Source organism: Macadamia integrifolia, chromosome 11 (genome assembly GCF_013358625.1).
Source record: "Macadamia integrifolia cultivar HAES 741 chromosome 11, SCU_Mint_v3, whole genome shotgun sequence".
NCBI classification, from domain to species: domain Eukaryota; kingdom Viridiplantae; phylum Streptophyta; class Magnoliopsida; order Proteales; family Proteaceae; genus Macadamia; species Macadamia integrifolia.
Window position 1 is genome coordinate 11289770 of NC_056567.1, and position 16133 is coordinate 11305902.

Below are 16133 nucleotides of genomic sequence, written 5' to 3' on the forward strand. Positions count from 1 at the left end.
CAATCTTGTTAGGATGGGTCTCTTACACTAAATCCCTTTCTTAATTTTTAGTTTTGACAAGTCAGAAAGTGGGTTTTAGTAAATTTCCCCATTTCTAGGTTTTATGTTGCTCAAATTGGGGGTTTGTTATGGGGTTTCCTCTAAAGGAGGTTTATGCACCCAAAGTGAGTCGAAAAACATGTTAGTTAGTTCCCCACACTAAATCCCCAAACCAATTCGTACCTAGGGCATATGGGTAGGCAGATTCGGTTGGGGCGATTCTTCACTAGTTCAATAGAAAGGGAAAAGAGAGAGAGAAACAAGCACATGAGAGTTAGAGTGAGTGGAGCTTACCTTAGTTGGTAGGAAACCCTTGCTCCTCCCTTCCTCTTCCTTCCTTGCTCTCCTTCACCTTCTTCTTCTTTCTCTTTCTCCTTCTCCTTCTCCTTGCTTTTACTTTGGTAGGTGGAGAAATGAATGGTAATAGTCTCTATTTATAGTCACTTAATTAACTAAGGGTTGTTTGGTAGGTATATGGCTTTTCACTCATTACCGGGTTAATTCCTCATTTGGCACTAATGGACCCACCTCAGGGTGTCTCGATAAATTAATCTATCACCCAAAATGTGGTACCAACCAATAGAGGTGGTTTGAGGTGCACGGGTGCGAGAGCCCAGGCCCTATGGCCAAATAAACCCGATTTTGGCCGATATATTCATAGGAGGTGTTCACCTGTGAAGGTTGGATCGGTTCCCTTTATGTTGAAATGGATCTCTAAGTTGAGAGGGCATCCCAAGGTGTTCCCAATATGTGGGCCCCACCTCTTGGTATTTTTCACATTTTAAGGTTCGAGGATTTTCCCGTGAAGTGTGAGGGCTTGACTAACCTTTTCTTCTAAAAAAACCTGGAACCCCTTCCAATTTTTTTAGGTATGAGTAACAGGTGCAAGTGGGATCATCCTTCCCTTCCCGTAAAAATTTGGCTACTACCCAGCATTCATTGGTACTGGTGTCTCTCGGTGCCTCATCTATACATTTAAAATAGGAATTTGAGGGCACAGGTATAACATCTTACTCACAGGACCCGCACTGCTGTACCACCACTGGGAGATACATGGGGGCTTATTTCATAGGAGTGTAAAGGTCGTCATTGAGATAGGGATTTGATGATGGTCCAATACGGGGGATTGGGATCATGCAAAAGGTTTTGGAGTCGCTAGGATCGGGGATGGGCCCAATTCCTGAGAAAAGGGCCCGAAAGTTGGTCTAGTCCTGAGATTTAGGGTACATGTCAGGTTATAAAATTGGGAAGGTGTTAGGAACCTAATCTACCCGGTTCAACGATCTTCCTACTAGATGCTTGAGAACGAACATTTTTCACAATTATTCCTATTCCGCATTTATGGCTAGGATATCACAAATATATACATTGACTTAATTTAAATAATTATGTACACTAAAATAAGGTCAATATATATTCTACATTATGCTAATTCGAGTAAAAAATTATACCTGAGCTTGACCCCTATTTCGGGTCAAGAGGGGTGGATCCCTTGATTAGTGTTGGCACGAACTTTCTTGTGGATTCTCCCGACTCAGGGGAAGATGGTCTTGACCTCCAACTTCCTTTTCGAGAGATGCTGACTATGATAATATTCGGATAGAGTTCCAACTGGGAACGGTTACTTTCGGGTTTGAATTCTCGCACAACTTCGGCTAGGAAAGGTTACTTCCGGGTTTAGGCTAAGGTGGCACTCTGGTAGAGCTTTAGCTAGGAATGAGTTACTTTTGAATTTTGACTGAGGTAGCACTCTGATAGAGCTTTCTCTAGGGATAGGCTATGGGAGGGCTAGGATGAGCTAGGAATAGGCTATGGGAGGGCTAAGCCAAGGCTTCAAGAAATTCAAATGATTGAAGAACTTCGAAGGCCCGAAGAACACTTTGAAGATTCAAAGAACACTTTGAATCTTATGAAGATTTTTTTGAAGACTTGAAGAACCTCAAAAGGGGGGGGAACTGAAGGCAAGGTTTCTCCTATGAAAAAAATGCTCACTCAAAATTTTGAATGATTGAAGAACTTCGAAGGCCCGAAGAACACCTCGAATCTTATGAAGATATCTCCGAAGACTTGAAGAACCTCAAAGGGTGAGGGGAGGAGAGTGGGCAGAGCTTCTCTACAAGGGGTGCTCACTAGGAGGCTTTAGTATGGAAAATCAAAGGGAGGGGGTATTCATAGGTTTTCGGGCCAATGGGGGGGGGGGAATGGAGATTTCCTTGGCCAATGGGGTAAAAAAGTCGATTTTCTTGACCAATGGGATGAAAATGTAATTTTTTGGGCCAATGGGTTGAAAGTTGAATTTCTTTAGCCAAGGAGGTGAAAAGATATTTTTTTGGGTCAATGACGTGAAAAGATGCTTTTTGGGCCAATGGGAGGTCGTAGTGTAGGGTACGCTAGTAGGGCGGTGCAGAGTACACAAGCCGGTGAGAGAGAATATCCTCAAAACTTTGGTCATCGGAGTGGGGATACCAATCATCGGCAGGGGAGCATGGGTGAGTGTAGGGGCACACATGGGGCTGTCGAGGGCACTAGGCAGTAGGTGGGGGCACTAGGCAGCAGGCGAGGGCACCAAGTAGTAAGTGGGGGCATTAGGTAGTAGGCGGGGGCCCTAGGTAGTAGGCGGGGGAGCAAGGCAATAGGCAGGGGCACAAGGTAGGTGTACATAGGGCACGCAAAGCTAGGGCTAGTGCACATGGGGCACTCAAGGCTAGGGCTAGTGCCTACGAGGCACGCATAGGAGGGTTTTTGGTGCTTATGGCAAGGTGTGGGTGCTTGCATGGGCAGGGTTTGGGTGCTCATGGCAAGGTGTGGGTGCATGCATGGGCAGGGTATGGGTGCTCAAGATGTAGCCTTTGGGAATGATTGCAGGAGATCTAATGATCCGATTTTGACACGCCAAATATCGTTGGAATCGTGATTCCGAGTACTATCCATCTGTATGGTTGCTTTGGACCGGATTCTTTTGTATATAAAAATTCATAATCAGACCCCTCTTTTCTCTTGCACGAGATTTTTAGGATGTTTTTGTGAGTATAGATTGCTTCTGGGTTGGGTTACCTCAGTCAATTGTCATCTCTATTGATCGGAAGTGAAAGGTCACGTCCATGATCTGTAAGTCATCATAGGTGGGGGAAGGTGACAAAATTGGGTGTCTACAGTATGATCACTACCATGGAGGACCCTTTTCAGTTACCAAAAAAAAAAGTAAATCCAACTTATGTATAATACATAACAACACCTTAATTTCTTTTGGCTCAAATACATTGCTGCTAAAGCATTGCATGAAAAACCACTGTTACAAGCGCTGATATTTTGTACCTCGCTGACCCTATGTAACCCCTCCCCCTTTTTCCTCTTTTATTAAAAAAAAATCATGTATTGGTATGTTCACTTTTATTTTTAGCCATTTATTTATGTAAAATTACATTTTCATTGGATTTTAAAGCTTTATTTTTTTAGCTTGGAGAACTCCGTGTTAACAAAAACTTGACATGTGAATAAGAGACCTTGAGCTCTAATTGTCTATAAATTTTGGTTTTGTCCAAAATTCCAGTATATAGATATTCATAATGGTTTAAAGATGTTATTGGACCACTAAAACTTCTACCAAGTTTTTAGGCATGCATAAAGAGAAAGATTACAAGAGCTTTAATAAGTTTATTAAAGCCTGTCTACATTTGGACTTTCAAAATTCATTTATTTATCCTTTCAAAAACTAAGAACTACATCTTCGAGTATACTCCTTAACAAGCTTTGCAAATGATGAGGATTTGTTCTCTAACAATTTGGTTGGGGAATCATATTCCACTACAAGGCCTGCTCAAGACAAGAGAACATATCAACCTGATTAGGAAATGACCTCAAAAAGGATGAGCAACATTTTTTCAAACTTAATTGAACCCAATTGATTGTAGTATACTATTTACTTGCTACTAACCGTTATCAAGAAGGAGAACCAGATTAATATCAATAATTGATGTTATTCTATGTGCAATTGTGATGACAGTGGATCTTGAGAAATATTTCTTAAGCGTTTGCTGAATTAGATAGTCAGTTGTTGTATCCACCGATGATGTAGCTTCATCAAGTACTAACACTTTACTCCCCTTGAGTAGTGCATGCCCTAAACAGACTAGCTGCCTCTGACCCATGCTCCAATTCTCTCCATTCTCAGTCACTGCAATCACCATAACATGTACACTAAAAATAAAACAGCCACCATATGAAAATGGGTTAGCTATTCAATACCTTATTATCATTAACTTTTGACTCCCTACTTTTTTTTTTCGAAATGGGGTTGGGACCTAGGAGGTTGGATTGTGTACTAGAAGTTAGTCATATCATAAGAAAAAAAAATTGGAAGTAGTGTGCGTTTGTGCACAAATTGAAGTTGAGAAACTTTGGAAGAAAACAACAACTGCCTAGCGTAGTTGGTGAGCTGTGGTGTGCAAAAATCCCATGCTCACCAGACTTCCTTTACTAAATATTAAAAAAAAAAAAAAAAAACACTTTGGAAGAATGTGTATATGAGAAGAAACTAACCTGTAGAATCAAGCATCCCCTTCTTCTTTCTAACTTCATCACCAAGCTGAATTCTATCTAAGGCCTAAGACAACAAATTTCATGTCAATTTACCACTTTTCTTGATTTTTTTTTAAGATGACATAGAACCGATCATTAAAGATGAGTGGTGGGAAAGATGAAATGAACAAGAAAGGGGTGCAAAGTGGAATAAAAATTTGGGTAATAACTACAATGCACTCTAATTCCTAGGTCACAATTAATAGATTCTCTTAAGGCCAAACATGGTTCTAAGTTGATTTAATGCATCCAATGAAATTATTTTAATATTAAATAGAGAGAAATAAAAAATAAATAAAAAATAAAAAGAAGATGACCACGAGAAAGGAGCTTATAGAGAAAAACCAATAGAAAAGAGTTCATAGATATACTAGAAAGAAGTTTAGAGAGACAAATGTCCCTAACAATCAAATATGATGTGTTTGCCTTGTGCAGAAAATACCAGTAAGAAGGAGATATGTCCATCCTATCTTTTTGTCAATGAATAAAAATTTCATCAAATGAAAAAACCGCACCTCCCAAATTTGTTCATCAGTGTACTCTTCAAGTGGGTCAAGATTACTTCTTAGACTCCCCTCAAACATTGTTGGGTCTTGTGGGATAATACTCAATCTTGACCGCAAGTCATGAAGGCCAATCTTAGAGATGTCGATACTATCTATCAAAATCTGACCGACTGTAGGTTCAAGCACACGAAAGAGAGCTTGTACGAGAGTTGATTTACCACTTCCTGTTCGCCCAACGATGCCGATCTTCATTCCTCCTGGAAAATTGCATGTAATACCTCGCAAGACAAAAGGAAGATGCGGGCCATATTGGACCTACATACATATCATATAATCAAATCATATAGCTCAGTAGAAATTTATAAGAGCAAAAAGAACTATACAACAAAATTAGGCTTCAGAGTGTCTATTCCATAGAAAGTAAAGGAAATATAAACTTGGTAAATATAGATTAAAGACCACCTGTAGATCAATAATATCAACTTTCCCTTGTGATGGCCATTCATGACCGGGCCTATTTTCTTCTCCCAGTAAAAGGGGTTCACTAGGGATGCAAGTGTATTGTAGCATTCTCTCAACAGATATGATTTTAGTCTGAAGTTGGTTAAGATCCCATACAACACCATGTAAGCTGAAACTAAGCCCATATGTGACAGCTAAACCCACAACACCTTCAAAAGAGAAAGAAATCAAAATCAATTCAAACACTAAATTACATAATCAATATATCATGATTTCTCTAAAGAATGATTTTATAAAAATCTTAATTTCAACTTTTTACCAGGATTGAGTGCATCCTTCGGCACTAAGATCAAGAAAACCAAAAAGACAGCATATGTAATGGATGCCAATATATCCATACGAAAGCATAACCACTCGATTGCACCTGAGAAATGAAATTTTGGCCGAGCATACCCATCTACTAACTTGAGGTTTATCTCCATAAACCTCTCTTCTTGATTGAAGCACCTAATAGTGGTTGAACCTAAACAAGATTCAGAAAAATGTTGTATAATTGGAGCTTGGCATATTCCAAATAGTCGTGACAGTTCTCGCGCTGCAGATATGTAATATTGCTACAAAGCAAGGTTTGTAAAATAAAAATAAATTAGGTATGATATAAAAAAAAAATTGTAATGAATACAAGATAGTAGAAAAATGATATAGACTTTGGTTATGAGAAATTTCTTAATGTTAGCTGCTTACATTTAGATGGTTGATAGTATTTGATCATCATGGATGAAACTATAGGTAAATATTTAATTCTATTTTATTTAGTTCAATTCTTCTCTTTTGAATGGTTACAATTTTCTAATTTTATTAAATGTTGACTATATTCTTCGATAAAATATTTACCGAAACATGAATATAATTTTATCCGGAAATTTATGTTTTGTGTTTACAAATTCTCAAAGAATTGATAATCACATTATCAAACTTCAAATTCAATTTATAATTTCATGTGTCCATATAAAAAAAATCTAATTATAAAATTACATATAATGGATTAGATGGTATGATCTTATCAACTAACTCTAAAAGCATATGAATGTGCAGTTTTGTGTAAAAATGTCACATAGTGCAACCTAGGTACTTTACTTAGGCTAAGTGAAATCCTTTTTCATGATTAGCATAAGGCGAAGCTTATGTGCTTCACTTTGGAAAGAAAGAGGGTTGTTAAGGAAAGATATAATAAGGGAAGAGGAAAAGAAAGATGAAAATGAAAGAAGAACAAGAATTTTCCTTTGAAAACTATAAAGTGATTATAATTTGGCAATAGGTCTCCATTAAGATAGGATTATCTTTACTACCCAAATATTAGCCACATAACAGTTCCATTGAGGCTCAAATTTCTTCAATATCGATTGTCCAAATCACCTTGGGACTCAAATTTGAGCCCTGGTTGATTTATAGTTCAACTTATGTAACTGAAGAAAACTTTAGTTCAGCCATAAAAAATACATGACTAGAATTCAAACAGGGCGAAACATACACTACAAATTGGGTCCAAAACTCTGGTGACAAATCTAAAATAGGAAACAACTATTCAATGATTAGTTTTATTAATGAAGCCTTCAATATAAATCAAATTGTTGGACCATTAAAACAAGGCTCTTAGTTAAGCCTTGCGATGGATATATTCCTTTAATCCTCAATATTTTAGATTTCAAGTATAATATGATAATTTTTCATTTACTAATTTAGTTTCACCAATTTATCATTCTGAATTATCCACTAATAATTTTCAAAAATATTAATGGATTTTTTATTCTTTTTTGCTAATAGGATACTTTTATTAAAATAAAGGGAATGAAAACAATCAAAGAAAAACAAAAGAACATGGCAGAAACTGCTAGGCCTACTTGCAAACTCCAGCTTTGGCATGGCCATTAGCAGAGAGAACAAGTGAGTGACCTAGTATAATCTAAAACTATGCTTATTCATAGCATCATTCTCAAGATCAGCAACAACATGAGTAGGAAAAACCACCGAGAACTCTGAGGTGCCAAACTTTGCTGCCTTCTTTGCTAAGTAGTCTGCAATAGGGTTGGCTTCATGAAAGCAATGAGATATCTTCCAAGGAATAGATTCTAAATAGTGAAGGGAAGAAACCCATTTTTGGAGAGAAAACCAGGGAAATTGTCTTCTTTGGATCGCAGAGACAATTGGCACCGAATCTGATTCTGTCCACATACTTATAGCATTATGCTGCTTTGCCATCGTAATCCCTTCCAAAACTGCTTCGAACTTTGCCTCGTATATCTTTTTTATACACAGGAAAATGCTAAAGGAGTCATATACATGGCCCTCACTCTTTCGCAGAACACCTTTCCAAGGTTGCCCAAACTCCCATCCACATTAATTTTGAACCAACTAGGGGGAGGTTTACACAAGTGCACTTCTAGGGGAGGAGAGGTGTATGAATTTCTAATCATTAACCTAGTTTCCTATAGCATAAAACATCTAAAACTAATCTCACCTCTTCACTTATGCCATCATTATAAAGCATAATCTCCTGTCTATTGCTTTCAAAAACAAATTCAGCCGGTCTTGCTTTGGTCTTGTACCCCCTTTTATTTTTCTCCCACCAGATGTGAGAAGATATTATTGGCAATCCCATCTTCCATGGCTTCTTAATATTGAGGGCACAAGCTCTTCTCTTCCACTACATTAGGAAACTTTCTATAGACACCTCCTCCTTCCTCGTTTCTTGGGTATCTTAGCCTTCGGTCTTTTACTTAGTATCGTGGTGGAAAGCTAAGAGTGATCAAGTCCCTGTCAAAGAGGCTTGGTTGGCTTGTCTCATCCTTGTGCCCTTCTTTCTTTGAATGTAGCATAACGCTAGGACATATGAAACGAAACAATGAAGACATAGCTTGTCCTGCGGTAGATTATAGCAACTATCAGAGAGCAAATCCCATCTTGCAAGTGTAGATTGCCTTCTATGGTGGATCTAATCTGTGCTACAATATTGGGTGTATCAATCTTTTCTCTAAAAAATTCTCGTACCTTGGAGATATTTCGGTGTGTGCCTCCTCCCTCATTGTTATACCCATGCCCTAAAATTCCTATTTTAAATGTACAGATGAGGCACCAGAGGACACTAGTACCAATGAATACTGGGCAGTAGTTGTATTTTGTCAGGAAGGGAAGGATGACCCCACTTGCATCTGCTACTCATGCCACAAAAATTAAAAGGGGTTCTAGGCATAGAAAAAAATGTTAGTCAAGCCCTTACACTTCATGGGAAGATCCCCAAACCTTAAAAGTGAAAATACAGGCCAAAACCACCTCTATTGGTTAGTACCACCTACTGTGTAATGGATTAATGTATTGGGACACCCTAAGGTGGGCCCATAATCCTAAATTTATAAATTAAACCGATAAAGGGTAGAAACCTATTATTTTTCCAAACAAGCCTTAGGCAACTTAAGTGAATAAAAATAGAAGTCTTTGCCCATTCTTTTTATTTTTACCAAATTAAAAGCAAAAGAAAGGAGAAGTAGAAGAAGAAGGAGAAGAAGAGCAAGGGAGGAGGAAGAAGAGGAGAGCAAGGGGAGCACCTACCCATTTAGATGGTGCAAATTGGATGGAATTGACTATGTCTTCGTAAAACAGGAAATTCCTATGGCAACAAAGAAAGCCCGTGCCCAAGTGGGATGACCACCCAAAAGGCAATGTCGTGCCACAAGATCTGTTGCGGACCTATCACCACCTCCTGTACCTAGTCGGGAAGCAGTGCCCAAAACCACTATCCTGGGAGCTCCACCTATATTGTCTACCCAGGATGTGACCTCAATCATGGGTAACATGTTATAAGGGTTGCAGCAACAACATAATGCCATAATGTAGGGGTTGCAATAGCAACAGTTGGATTTTATGATGGGATTGAATGCACAGATCAATGTTAAGCTTCAAGCTAGAGAGGGACAAGTTGTTCCACCACAAGCACAATCAATATCTAATGTTGCCCCTACAGTTGTTCCTCAGGCACAACAAGTCCCTACACCCATAGTTCACCCCACAGCCCATCTAGAAGGCTCTAATGTGCAATCTACCCCACAACCAGACATACTAGTACCACAGAGGCAGATGACACCACTAAGCCAAGTCATGTTGCCTATGGTCATGGATAATGTGAAAGTAATGGAGAAGTGTCAGAAGTTTAGGCCCCCTTACTTTAGCGGGATTGCACATGACCCTTAGCACTCACCAAATGGGTGGAGGGAATGGAGAAGGCATTTGAGGCGTTGACCCTCACTAAAAAATAAAAGTTAATGTGTGCCAACTACCAACTCTAGAATGAGGCAAATGCATGGTGGAAATCCACTAAACGCATCGTAGTTGCTCTGCAACCCAACCTCACCTAAGAGCACTTTAAGGTGGCATTCTACAACAACTATTTCCCAGACAGTGTGAGGGAGAGGAAGGAGACAGAGTTTATGAATTTAAAATAGGAATCCAAATCGGTGTTGGAATACCAATAAGGGTTTGAGAGGTTGTTCTTCTTTGCACCTGAACATTTGAAGAGAGATCAAGTGAAGGCCAAAAGGTTTGAGAATGGGTTGAGACCCACCATTGGGACTATGTTAGTTGCCCAATACCTCCATAGCTATGACGAAATAGTTCAAGCTGCCAAGTCCATTAAAGACAAGCAGAGAGAGAACTATCAAGCCCTATAAGGGAGGAGAACTGCAGCACCTAGCAGTTTTGGTAGGGAAGCATATTTTGGTGCAGCTCCTAATCAATTTAGAAGACCAGAGGCAGGGCAAGCTCCACCACCATTTTCAGGAATTGAAGCAGAAATTAGTAACAGCTCCAGTACTCACTATTCTGGGTAACGGATACCGATTCTTGATAGTCAACTTATTAAGTTTCTGGTAGTCTATGCACATTCTCATACTCCCATCCTTCTTGACAAAGAGTACTAGTGCTCCCTATGGGGACACACTAGGTTGGAAAAACCATTTCTTCAATAAATCTTGTAATTGTTCCATCAACTCCTTCAATTCTGAAAGTGCCATCCTATATAGTGATGCATCTAAATTGGGCCTAGGCTGTGTTGATGCAAAATGGAAAATTTATAGCATACGCATCTCGACAGCTGAAGGACTATGAAAAGAATCACCCCACTCATGACTTAGAGTTAGCAGCAGTAATCTTTTCCTTGAATATCTGGAGGCACTACTTATACGGTGAAAATAGTGAGATGTACAGTGATCATAAAAGTATATCATACTTTTTCACCCAGAAAGAATTGAATATGAGATAGAGGAGATGGTTGGAGCTGATGAAAGATTATGATTGCACCATCCATTAATATCCTGGAAAGGCCAATGTTGTGGCTGATGCACTGAGTAGAAAATCCCAGACTCTGTCCCTAGCAGCCTTGACTATGAATGAACAACTTATTGAAGAACCTAGAAGAATGGACTTGGAACTACTAATGAATGAGGTGACAGTAAATTTGGCTATACTTCTGATACAACCATCATTAATGGAGAAAATCCAAGCTACCCAATTATCAGATGAAGGTCATCAAGAGATAGTAAATGACATCAAAGAAGGAAGACAAAAGGACTTGGACTTCAAGTTGATTGAAGATGGAGTCCTCAAGTTCAATGAAAGGCTTTGTGTACGAAAGGATGAAGAAATGAGAGAACTGATACTGAGAGAAGCTCACAATTCACCCTACTCAATCCATCCAGGTAATACAGAAATGTGCAAGGACTTAAAGAAGTTCTATTAGTGGAGCGGCATGAAAGCCAATGTAGCCTTTCACGCAGCCAAGTGCTTAAATTGCAAATAAATCAAAGCTGAAAGACAAAGGCCACATGGATTGTTAAATCCCCTACCTGTACCAAAGTGGAAAAGGAAAAGCATCACCATGGACTTTGTCACAGGACTGCCACGTACTTAGAAGGGGAATGACACAATCTAGGTAATGGTATACTGGCTGACCAAAGTAGGCCACTTCATTCCTATGAAGATTACTTATCCTATGGAGAAGTTGGCTCAACTGTACATTGACAATATTGTTTGACTGCATGGAGTACCAATTAGTATTATCTCCAATCGTGATTCCAGATTACCTCTAAGTTCTAGAAGTGTTTGCAAATAGCAATGGGGACACAGTTAAACTTTAGCACAATATTTCATCCACAAATAGATGGACAATCAGAGAGGACCGTACAAAATCTAGAAGATATGTTACGGGCTTGTGTGCTAGACATGAGGTATAGTTGAGATGAGCAATTGTCACTCATAGAGTTCTCCTACAACAATAGCTATCAGGCTACAATAGGTATGGCACCCTATGAAGCCCAGTATAGGAAAAAATAAAAAATATCTTTGTATTGGGATAGATTGGAGAGAGAAGGATCCTAGGCCCGGAACTAATCCAGGTCACTTGTGAGAAATGGATGTAATTAGGGAGAGGATCAAGGCAGCTCAGTCAAGGAAAAATAGCTATGCTGATGTTAAACGGTAGCACCTATGAGAGGAGTGAAGAGGTTCGGAAAGAAGGGAAGGCTAAGTCCTCGATACATGGGATCTTATGAGATACTAAGTTGAGTCAGAGCAGTGGCTTACTGAGTTGCTATGCCATCCGAATTGAAGGAGCTCATAATGTATATCATGTTTCCATTCTCAAGAAGTACATTCTCAATCCAGCTCATGTTTTGACACGTGTACCCTTAGAGCTTGACACTGATTGGAGGTACATGGAATAATCGGAAGAGATTATTGACCGAAGAGACCACATTCTTCGCAATCAAACTATTTCCTATGTGCTAATCAAGTGGAGGAATCACTCCAACCAAGAAGCATCTTGGGAACGTGAGGATGAAATGAAAGAGAGATATCCTCAATTGTTCGGATTGCTAGGTACGTCAAATTTCGGGGACTAAATTTCTTGTAAGGTGGGGGGGATGTTATAACTATGCCTTAAAATCCTATTTTAAATGTATAGATGAGGCACCGAAGGACACCAGTACCACTAAATATTGGGTAGCAGCCATACGTTGTCAGGAAGGGAAAAATGACCCCACTTGCATCGGCTACTCATGCCATAAAAATTGGAAGGGGTTCCGGGCACAGAAGAAAAGGTTAGTCAAACCCTCACATTTCACTGGAAGATCCCCAAACCTTAAAAGTGAAAATATCTATCAAAACTGGGTTATTTGGCTATGGGTCTCGAGACCTCGCACCCATGCACCTCAAACCACCTCCATTGGTTGGTACCACCTACTAGGTGATGGATTAATGTATCGGGACACCCCAAGGTTGGCCCATAATCCTAAATTTATAAATTAAACCAATAAAGGGTAGAAACCCATTATTTTTCCAAACAAGCCTTAGGCAACTTAAGTGACTATAAATGAAGTCTTTGCCCATTCTTTTCATTTCTACCAAATTAAAAGCAAAAGAAGGGAGAAGGGAGAAGAAGAAGAAGAAGAAGAAGAAGGAGAAGAGCAAGGGAGGAGGAAGAAGAGGAGAGCAAGGGGAGCACCTACCCATTCAAGGTAAGCTCTCTCTCTCTCTCTCTCTCTCTCTCTCTCAAGGTCTGCTCTCTCTCTCTCTCTCTCTCTCTCTCTCTCTCTCTCTCATTTCCAATCATTCTTAAGCTAGATAAGAGAAACCCCAACCGATTCTCGCCTCCCCACTTGTCAAACTACTAATTTGGGAGGGGAATTTGATGTTGGGGACTTGTCTTAGCAAGAGAAATGGTTTAATTTGAAACCATGAACCCTCCCTAGTTAAATCCCCATTTCAAACCCCAATTTGGGCAACACAAAACCTAGAAATGGGAAATTACTTAAAACCCGTCTTCCCATTTGTCAAGATTACAAATTGGGAGAGAGGTTTAGTGTAGGAGACTTATCCTAGCAAGATTGATGGATTAATTTGAGTCCATGAACCCTTCCTAGTGAAATCCCCAATTTGGATAACTAAACCCTAGAAATGATGGGTTTTGCCTAAACCCTCTATACCCCACCATTCAAATCCAAAATTAGAATGAGAAAAATGAAATTAAATACATATATAGTGGTTTGGGGTGACCATATAAGCCATTGATGGTCACCACATAAACCCTCAACCAAAATCTCCAAATTTAGTTTAGTCGCGACTTGAACTTTGGGAAAATTTAGGTGCATTATTTAAAATCATCTTAACCAACCCATTGAATACACTTAATCTAAGTTAATTGAGGTGGATAAACATCCCCCACGTATATATCAGCTTTGTAGTCATAAAACCCGCAATTTAAGAATGATTTCAAAGAAAAGAGAAATAGGAAACGTAGCTAGAACATGTGCCTAGGGTCTCATTTCTCTATGTGTGATTTATTTTCTTAAAATTCTTATATATTCTAAGAGTAGAACCAAGAGGTGACAAGACAATGCGGCACAAGGCCATCGGCTGTCCATCATCACCGAGGACTCGAGGTGAGGGGATTTGTGTGATTTTATTTTATGGAATGCTTACGTTATGAAGCATATGTCGATAGGCATGTTAATTTCATATTATAACGTTATTACTTGTGTTGGATGTGTATGTTGCATAATGACATGAGTTATGAATGGAGTGTGTGTGTTTGACTGGGATGCAGGTTAGCCAAAGGTTGAGTTCAGTCACTATATGCCCAGGGTGAATGTGTGTGTATGAGTGTGTGTTGTGGAGATTGGGGTGCAGAGTGGCTAAAGGTTGGTTTTGGCACTGCATGCTCATAGTGTGTGAGTGTGGGGTATAGGGTGGCCGAAGGTAGGTTCCGGCAGTATATGCCCACGAGGTGAGTGAGTGTGATTTTAATGTGGTGTGGCATGTTAGAATGCATTAGGCTAGGATAACCACCCTGATGCTACAACCATTGCCAATAGGGGTTTATGTATTAGCTAATCCTACCATCCAACGATTTGAGATTGGGGATGATTTTCGGTGACTGAGGTGTGTAGATGCCAGTGTCATGACAAACCCTCATGTGATGTTGGATTCGGTGGTGGGTATACCTTACATGCGATTTTGTATGATGTAGTGGTATTATGGGGGATTATTAATAAGGGCTTACCGGGTACTGAAGAAACCATATACTGAAGAAACCATGTAGGGATCAGTATGCTCCTGACTCGCAACTAACTTGTATTCTTGGGGACTGATAACATATATTCATGACTGGGGATACCACTTATGTTGTAGTAGTACTAATACCCATTATAGACTTAGAATCTATTGATTAGGTTTGTTTGCTAATAATCCGGATCATGGAATTGCATTAATATTGGTTTGGTTAGGCATTTACATTGTTTTATTTCATGATTTATTGTGGATGTTTATGTGCACCCCTCATTAGGATTTTTGGAAGCTCACCTCCGTTGTTGCCCCCTTTTTGGATGTGGATTCAAGGAACCATTCAGAGATTGTGGCTGAGGAGCCAACCCTCTACGAAGGTGACCTCTGGGATGAGGAGCTGGTCATGCACGAGGACGGCTGTTTATGCGATGATTGTGCTTTCGGAGCACATTGAGGATGAGAATATCATCTTCACTTTTTATTTTTGCTTACATATCAGAAGTAGCCCTAGGGGCATAACTATAATTAATATTTCATTGCGAAAATATTTTGGAAAATATGGTAAATATTATTTGTGACGACTCAAACCCAGGATAAGGATAAGAGTCCCACCTTAATGACCCAAAAATATGGTAAGTACCAGACCCACCTGGGAGATCGGTGAGGTGTCCCTACCAAGAATATGGAAAATACCAGGGGGTTTGAGAGATCGGTAAAGGTGTACAAACTTTAGTCTCATATCGCCTAGGGAGAGATTACTGGGCTAGTTAATAACCTCTAGCCTTATTAACATAGCACAACTCGTTTTAAAACCTTGAGGCCCATGGGCTAAAGAGGACAATATTATGCAAGATTAATAGGGTTGGGGCGTTACATTATTAGAATTCACCAGTTATGTATATTTGATTATAATTATTATCTTCTGATCATAGAATCATTTCATAATTTTATGCACTTAAAGTACTTGATCGTGGATCCTATATGGATTGTGGACACTTGTGCGTGTCCATATCACTGGCCTTTAGGTGAGTGGAGGCAGCGTGTGACACTCATGGTTCAAGCTTAATGTGGATGGATGTTCTCTAGGTAACCCTGGGAGAGCGGAAGCAAGTGGTGTTATCTATGACTCAAATGCTATGGTGATAGCTTCTTTTGGGATCTTTCTAGTAGTAAGAACAAATTATGAAGCAGAATTTCAGAGCTTAGTTAAAGGTTTAATGATGGCAAAAGAGCTGGGAATTCAACATTTTTGGATTGAATCAGATTCTATAGTTGTAATAATGGCAATGAATAGAAAATATATTCCATGGTATATTCTTTAGGATTGGCTCTTCTTAAGTCCTTTTCTTCAATCCATTCAGTGGAAGATAACACATTGTTTCAGAGAAGCAAATCCCATTGCAGACTATCTCCCTAAATTGGCAGCTCGGAATAGTACAT

At 39.4% G+C, this 16133-nt stretch overlaps 1 protein-coding gene across 1 annotated transcript; it reads right to left on the bottom strand.

Annotated features, from left to right (window-relative positions):
- Positions 1–3707: 3707 nt before the first annotated feature.
- Positions 3708–6146, bottom strand: LOC122092911 (ABC transporter C family member 3-like). Its single transcript, XM_042663213.1, has 6 exons — positions 5905–6146; positions 5586–5794; positions 5044–5438; positions 4579–4631; positions 3974–4213; positions 3708–3852 (listed from the first exon to the last, which is right to left on the bottom strand). The coding sequence occupies exons 1-6, from the start codon at positions 6065–6067 to the stop codon at positions 3752–3754; spliced, it is 1161 nt and encodes a 386-aa protein (XP_042519147.1). The 5' UTR covers positions 6068–6146; the 3' UTR covers positions 3708–3751.
- Positions 6147–16133: the final 9987 nt, after the last annotated feature.